This window comes from Alosa sapidissima, chromosome 11 (assembly GCF_018492685.1).
Source record: "Alosa sapidissima isolate fAloSap1 chromosome 11, fAloSap1.pri, whole genome shotgun sequence".
Classification (NCBI taxonomy): domain Eukaryota; kingdom Metazoa; phylum Chordata; class Actinopteri; order Clupeiformes; family Clupeidae; genus Alosa; species Alosa sapidissima.
Window position 1 is genome coordinate 30,512,965 of NC_055967.1, and position 7,954 is coordinate 30,520,918.

Below are 7,954 nucleotides of genomic sequence, written 5' to 3' on the forward strand. Positions count from 1 at the left end.
CTGAGACAGGGAGATACACCCCCCCCCCCTCCGTTTCTCTCTTGGGGCAGCTGATCACACAATGATGTGGCAACAGGGCCCAGGAGTTCAGCAGGAAGTTAGTCCTCCAGTGGAGAATGAGACAAGCCAGTAGCGGCCCTTGAGAACTAAGTAAAATAAGACTTGGGATTTTATTTCAAATAGCATCGGGATGCTAATTGTAACAAATGCATTGAGTTGTTGCCCAAGGTCAGAGTGGAAGGAGAACCATTCTCTTTGAATAAAAGTACAGGATAACACAATCACTTTTGTTGAAATTTCACTCAGACTTAAAAATATGTCATTAGGAAAATACCTTTTCATTTAAGTACATGTACTTTGTTTAAATGCAGCTTTGAAAAGAAGCTACTGTATACATGTAAGCCTATGAAGGGTAGGTGCCTGCTTCATAACCCCAGTGAAATGCTCTTGAATGCTGTTCTGTTGGTGATGTTTTTGTTAGTGATTTGTTATCTGCTAGTAATTTTGGTTTTGATGGTAAGGCTTGGTTGTAGATTGGCCGCTGTGTGAAATCCCCTACATATAGCACTAGGAATTGACCATCTCTCCTGTGTATTCTACACTGCATGGCAGTAATTAACTTCACCAAACTGTGACAACTTCATCAAACTGTGGCAAGTATGTTTCAAGTCAATTAAAAAGATTACCATCGTTGACCTTTCACTATAGTTATGATGACAACTATGCTTTAAAGGCACACTATGCAGGTTTTTTAGCTTAATATGGAAGTTTTTTAGCTTAATTTACCTTCATTTAACAGCTTCAGAGTCATTGGAATGGTAATATGACTTTTTTCGGGTTGAATGGTGGCCGTCTCGCTTCCCCCTAGCGCCTGTGAGCAGCCTTAGTGTCAGGAAGTATAACGAGTGTAACGAATTGCTTTACTGCATTCAAATACAGTCACCGGCTAGAAAAAGGTAGCGATGGAGTTTCTCAGACATTCGTCATGACAGAGCCAGCGAAAAAGAAAAAAAGAAGCAAAAACCGAGAAAACAGTAAGGAAATTGCCAATACGGCATAGTTTTAAACATAGCCACTGTGTTTGTGCCAATGAGTTATGACGAGCAGGTTCTTTGGAAATGTATTGGTCTGTTTACATCAGGTCTAATGATGTACTGTTAAAAGTGCCCCAATGAAAAATTTAAATGTCAAACTTGTCAAAGTACCATAAAATGAACAGCCGTACAGAACAGTTACTCAGGAACAGTAATGGGAGTGCTGTAATGTGTTACTCTGCATCCGGGACTGAATGCCAACAGCTAAATGAAAGAGCCATTTAGCTTGGCATGCTGCCCACCCTGAGCTCTATCTATAGAAGGGGCTCTTAGCTTGAATAAATAGGAAGAGGGATAACTCATAACTGTGCTTTAAACCTGAAACGTTCGCTGTCTACTTAAGTAAGATCTGCACTTTCAAGCTAAGCAGCCAGTAATGATAAGGATTCACAGGGTCGTAAAAAATTGCTGGCAAAATGAAAAAAAAAATATATTGATTTTAAAGTTACTCATAAGGTTATTTTTTTAAAAAGAAACCATGAAAAAAACACATACTGAAGTTTATCTTTTCTTTATGCAAATTAAGCCTTCATACTTTTATAACATTGCTCAATGCATTAGTGCGTGCAAACTATTACACAGTTATAGTAATTGCAAAGAAATTTGGAAGCATCCTGTGGTAGCAAAAGAATTACACTGTGTTGGATGACACAAAGGGTTTGTTTTTCAGATAGCTGGCCAATGCTGTCTCATTATGCAGTTTGCGGAACTTTTTGCAAAACTGCATACAAAGTGTCAGAGTGAACCTTTAATCCAAGCAAGCCGTAATAAGCACTCAGATGTTCTTTAATGACAAACACACAGCAAATGACACACACATACATTGTTTTTTGCTTGGACTCCCCCACCAGATCCACACACCAACGTTTTGATTTAACAACATTAAAAGCACATGGTTCTCCCATGTTCCCTCTGACCACTGGCACTGTCAAAAGTAGTATTCACTAACGATGTGAAAGTCTAAAACACACTTGCAATGTGTTCCCTTCACTCTCACTCTTTGACCTTGGCCTCTGAAGTTTCTCCTGAAGAATGCTTAGCTGGATCTCAGTGTATTTTCAACCCCATAATGATCATTTCAGTTTCAGAGACACTGCATTTCTTTATTCGCGGGAAGCAAGATATCCAAACATAGTCCCTCCTTCTGCGAGCTGCTGTTTTTATCTGGTTCTCACCGTCTCTCTGCTTGGGCACGCGGTTACTGCTCGGCACCCCGCTGAGTGGCTTCCTTTGTTTACATGTAATGAAGCTTTATGGTGAGATTGGCACTACCATTACCACAGCCTATTGGCACCGGAGTTCCATCCAAAGCCAGAGCCAGGGGGGCTGCTTCCACACACCCATAAGCCCTCCAAGAGTGCGAGGTACGGGGTCAAGGTGTGACCGAGAGCAGGCTCCCTTTGTGTTTGCTTGGATGAGCTCTTCTGTCTAATATTAACTGATGTGCGGTGCAACACAGACCACCCAGCCTTTTTCTCTATCGGTTAACCAACTTTCTTAACACAGAATTAAACAGACACACACACACACACACACACACACACACACACACTGCTCTTGGACAAATGCACTTGAACACATGCGCTGTACCATATACTCACAAACAAACACATACAAACAAACACACCTGGATACATGGGCACACACACCCACACACAAACACGCCAATACATACATCCTTACTCAAACAAAGGTGGAGACTTCTGAAAGCAGACTGGTTATTTGTTCAACAGACAGTTAAAAGATAAATAAGGGGGATTATGTTGACGACTTCCATGGAACAGAAAGAAGGGGGGGGGGGGGTGAGAACATGTTCTGACCCCCTCAGAAGAAAACCATTAAGCATCTGAACCAACAGGAGGAGGTGAGGACAAGAAGGGAGGGGCAGGGATCCCCATGATGTCTCACCCTCCCTTTGGACAGCTGCCAATGTTTTTCCGGAGACTTCCATCCTTAGTCTCTGCTTCAAATCTCCTGTTGATTTTGGACAGCTGCAATGATACTCGATCCTTCTCTCTCGACTGGAAGACGTTTTTAAGTGATCAGCGTTTGTTTGCTGTAATGTGTTCATAGACACACACGTTGATGATACCATATCCGATCACTGCCTTAGATCTCGGCAGAGTCAACATGCCAGGATAACACTACCGTGGAGTCAATACTGATGAGAGAACAGTAACAACATGATCTCATAGCCACACACACTGAGAATTGTATCTTCCTAGCACTAGAGCTTACTGTGCATTACAGCCCTTTTCCTTGAAAACTCTGAGTCTGAGTCCCTGGAAATGTTTTTGGGAGAGTGTATCAGATGGACACGCGTCCAGATGTGTTTTGTGGTGGGAACTCCAAAATAGTTCCATGGATAAAAAAAATGCAACGAGAAGCCCACCTCCCCATCCCCCTACAACCACTGGACTTTCCATATCTGTGTGGTTCCGAGTATGATTGGGGTGGTGTGTGTGGGGGGGGGGGGCAAAGGTGGGTGACTGCTCGTGACTCGTGACTGCTTTCATTCAAGAGCAGTGATGTCAGGTCAGGGGCATGAGCCACAGCCCACTGCAACGGGGAGAGCATGACGAGGCTGAGCTGTAACCTGAAGCCTAACACAGCCAGCAAGCGAGAGAGAGAGAGAGATAGAGAGAGACAGGGAGAGCAAGAGAGGGTGAGGCAGGGAGTGTGGGAGAGAGAGAGAGAGAATGGAAATAAAGGGAAGGAGGGAGTAAGAAAGTGAAAGAAACAAAGGAGCGAGAAAAACACTCAGACACACAGGGGCAAAGTAGAGAGAGAGAGAGAGAGAAACAGAGAGAGAGAGAGAGAGAGAGAGAGAGGGGGGGGGGGAGAGAGAGAGAGAGAGAGAGAGGGGGAGAGACTCGCCGAGGGTGATGTCAAACCAGCTGAGCTCAGAAAGTAAACAGAGCTCCGAGCAGCAGCATGCTTTCAGCGCCACAGCAGCAGCGGTGGCCAGGACAGCCCCTCGGGGGGACCCGAACACTTGCGCACACACGCCGGGGCCCCTGCGGCCGGCTCCGCAACACACTCTTCATCACCTCCGTCCTCATCCTCTGCCTGCTGGTCTCCCAGGGGAGCGCTTGGCCCCTCGGTAGGTGACCCAACGATCAACTTTATCTCCCTTTCTTTGTCTCTCTCTCTCTCTTTCATGTCTTTCATTCTTTGTCCTTCTCCGGGAGTTTCTCTCTCTCTCTCTATCTCTCTTTAATTCAAAAGGTGCTTTATTGGCATGACAAAAAAGGTATTTGTATTGCCAAAGCAATCATGAAGAAAAATGTATAGAACTAGCTACTCTCTCTCTCTCTCTCTCTTTCTCTTTCTCTACTGTACATCTCTTTCTGGTGTCTCCTTTGTTCTCAAAAGCTCAGCATCAACACTCTTCTTTTCCTTCTTAAGCAAGTGAGAGAACATTTCACTTTTTTAACCCATTGCTGTTTTAAAGCCCACTGTGGGATGGTGTGTGTGTGTGTGTGTGTGTGTGTGTGTTTGTGTGTGTGTGTGTGTGTGTGTGTGTGTGTGTGTGTGTGTGTGTGTGTGTGTGTGTGTGTGTGTGTGTATGTGTTTGTGTGGAGTATATAGTGTGGACCAGGGTTGTGCACAATTCAAATTGCAATTCTGCTTCCTGTTTGCTACCTCAATTGAAATGCAAGTGAAATTCAAGAATTGAATTGGAATTTAAGAGCCAGTTTCAATTCATTTTTGGAATTTTGCACAAGCCTGGTGTGGACTATGTGTTTACATGGTTAGGACGTTCAGCACAGGACATGTGAGGAGGAGCCTTTGCATTGCCAGCTAAATTGTCCTCTCTTTCGTGTACCAGTAGGGACTCATGAGCTGTTTTCAGATGGAACCCAAGCATGCAGCAGTTTCTGAATGTTTGGAGTTCCTTAAGAACCACATCATTTTTGTGATCGCTACGGTTACGTTAGGGTGTTGCCATTCAAACAGAGTGGAAATATTTGCTTCCAGTACAAACAAATCTAAGGAATCAGAGGATCATTCAGCTAACTCTAACATAACACAGTGTACATGCACTGTGTATACATCAGTATCAGCTGCAAGTACACAGATCACAATCCATAAACAGACACAATAGTAAATAAAATCTCCATGAGGTTCTTAATTGACTCCATCAGGGCAAGCGATCAGGGCTCTGGATTACACTTGCTGAATGCCTACAGGCAGTTATGAGCATGTGAGGGGAGTGTGTGTTTTTTTCTTTTTGGGGGGGGGGGGGGGTAGAAACAATTACAGACACTCTCATTATCTCCCTTGTTCAGTTGGCTACTGGGGTGCTGCCTGAGAGACTGGAGTCTGGAGGATAAACAGCTCAAGAGAGAGAGGACGGCTGCTATGCCTGCTCTGCTCTGTGTGCGTGTGTGTGTGCGTGTGTGTGTGTGTGTGTGTGTGTGTGTGTAAGCTGAGGGGAGGCTGTTTTCCAGTCCGGACAAAGGAACGAAAATAAAGATGAATTCTTGACTGTTGTGTAATCCTCCAGTAACTCAGCTGAGCTGAGATCAGTGTTCTGGCCTGCCGCCTGGCCCATTTGAAATCATTGCACTGACCTCAGTGCAGCGGTTTGGAAAGCGACGCAACGGGACCGGTTCGGGTCGGAGAGAGAGCCATCAGAGTTTCCCCCCTTTTGGTCTTTCCTGGCCGACACATGGCCTTGATGCCGAACAGACGCTCCTGACATACTCCAACCCCCCGACCCCCGAACATCGTCCATCAGTCCCCAGCGTACCATTCCGACAACTCCCAAAATCCTCTGCTGTCAAGCCCAACATGAGCCTCCCTGATTGCTTATTTGGTTTAGATCCTCGTGGACCAATCCAAACGCAAGGAGCCGGCCGAGCGGCAGGAAACAACAGGGCCGAGGTCAGACAAGGTGAGGACAGGAGAGGGTGTTTTTGCCTCAGAGTGAAAAATTGACCAGCGTTTGCTAAAGTCATATTAGTTCATGTTAAAGGTATTTGTGCAAGTAGCTTTCTGGTGCGCACCCCTGGCCGAGGACAGTGTGGCGGCTACAGTGATCGTCTCTTGTTTGACCTACATTCCCTTGCTGTAGAAGATGAAATGAAACAAAGGGGATGGCAGCAGATCTCTAAATTTACCCAGTGGCCTCTGTCGTTATGGTGTCTGTTGGCGCGTTGAGGGGGGCTGCCCCAGAGAGGCTGTTTGACTTGTATGTGTGTGTATATATATATATATATGTGTGTGTGTGTGTGTGTGTGTGTGTGTGCCATACCCACACAAACCCAGAGGAGTTTCCTGTTCCATGACCGCTAAATCGCTTGGGCCCCAAATATATCAGGCAGCTGGGACCGATGGCAGGCATGCAGGCAGACAGGCAGAACCGAAGGCCTCGACCCAAACAGCCGGCCAGCCAACCACGCAGAATATATCTAGGGTAATTTAGCCGGCGCTAACGTGGCCACTGATGAGTATGTGATGTATGAGATGAATGCCTGGAGGGGGCATGAGATGGCGGGCTGGGCTGGAGTGGGAGTGGAGTTAGCGGAGGTTTAACCCTGAGTACCGTCACACCGGTGTGACGGGAATGTTGAGAAATGAACGTTCTAAAGAATATCTGGGTTCATTGAATTCAACATAGAATTTTAGAACCTTCAATTGTTGCGGAACTTAGAACGTTCAAAAACCTACACCTTTAAGGTTTAAAGGGGCTACAGGCTTGCAATGACATCACACACACATTAGCACACATACCTCTCTCCAGATGGAGATGTGGCGAGAGGACTTTATGGCCCGTGACAAAGCGACTACTTGTGCGGATGCCATTTCATTTCCCCGATGCCGAGACTCCGTGGAACGATGTTTTTTATGCTCGTCTGCCCCCGACGTCTGCCTCAGTGGCGAAAGTAATCGCCCTCAGCTGCTGTTCCATCAGGACTTCTTTGTAAGAGGTGAGGAGACGAGGGTTGTGAAGGTACAGTCATGCGAGAACAGCACTGAGTCATTGTGAAGAGCCTGACAATGGGGCACTGACAGTAAGATAAGCAGCTGTGTGTCTGACGCTCAGTTTTTGGTCGCAGAGCAAAGGCCTTACGCAGATGTACAGCTTGGACGCGGCACGTCGTTGCTCAGCAGCATTCTCTCGCTGTCAGGACATACAGCAGGCTGTAAAGCGTGACCTTCACGGTCCACACAGTACCCGGTTGCATTCCTTGAACCGATGCCAGAGGCGGAGATAGCAGGCTGGCACTCAAGCCCACAAGGCTCTGTGGAGCGTTTCTCTCTCTGCCCTCCTGGAGGTTGCCTCTCATAGAGGCTTGTTGGGAACTTGGTGGGCTGAAGACTGGGTTGAGGGGATCAGTGATGTGAAGGGCGAGTGGGACAGAGAGGGTGGGGTGGGTTGGGTGGGGTGTCAGCACCTGTGAACTTTGACCTTCACAGCTTTGACAGGGGTCACAGAGTTGCAGTCAGGAGTGGAGGTGGGGAGTGAGCCTGCTCTCTGCTATGATTTCAGATGCTCTGGCGTACCCTGTTTTTGTTTGTTTTGACTCATGTTTTTTTTTCCTTATTCTTTTGTGTGTTTGTTTATATCTTGATGTCTCTGTGAGAAGCACTTTGGTTTGCACTCTGCATAGACAATGCAATATATACATATATATATATATATATATATATATATATATATATATATATATATATATACCCTTTCCAAGCATCAGCCTGCTCTGCACACATGCACAGGGCGAGTGGGCATTTTGGAGGGCATCAGTATGGCGCCGTGGGGGGGGTGTGTAGGCGGAGGTGCAGAGGTTGTCTTTGATGAAGATTAGTGATAATTCCTTAGCCTCCAGCAGCTCCCTGGCATTCATGTCCAA

The 7,954-nt window shown here is 46.2% G+C and overlaps 1 protein-coding gene across 2 annotated transcripts in view; it reads left to right on the forward strand.

Moving 5' to 3' along the window:
- The first annotated feature begins 3,771 nt into the window (after nucleotides 1-3,771).
- Nucleotides 3,772-7,954, forward strand: part of pamr1b (peptidase domain containing associated with muscle regeneration 1b) — a 36,825-nt gene continuing 32,642 nt past the window's right edge. For both annotated transcript variants that reach the window (XR_006035205.1, XM_042111010.1), the window contains exon 1: nucleotides 3,772-4,197. Coding sequence is in view for 1 of the 2 variants with exons in the window: in XM_042111010.1 (XP_041966944.1) it covers nucleotides 4,029-4,197 (169 nt within the window). In the remaining variant the exon portion in view is untranslated. The remainder of the gene's footprint in view (nucleotides 4,198-7,954) is intronic.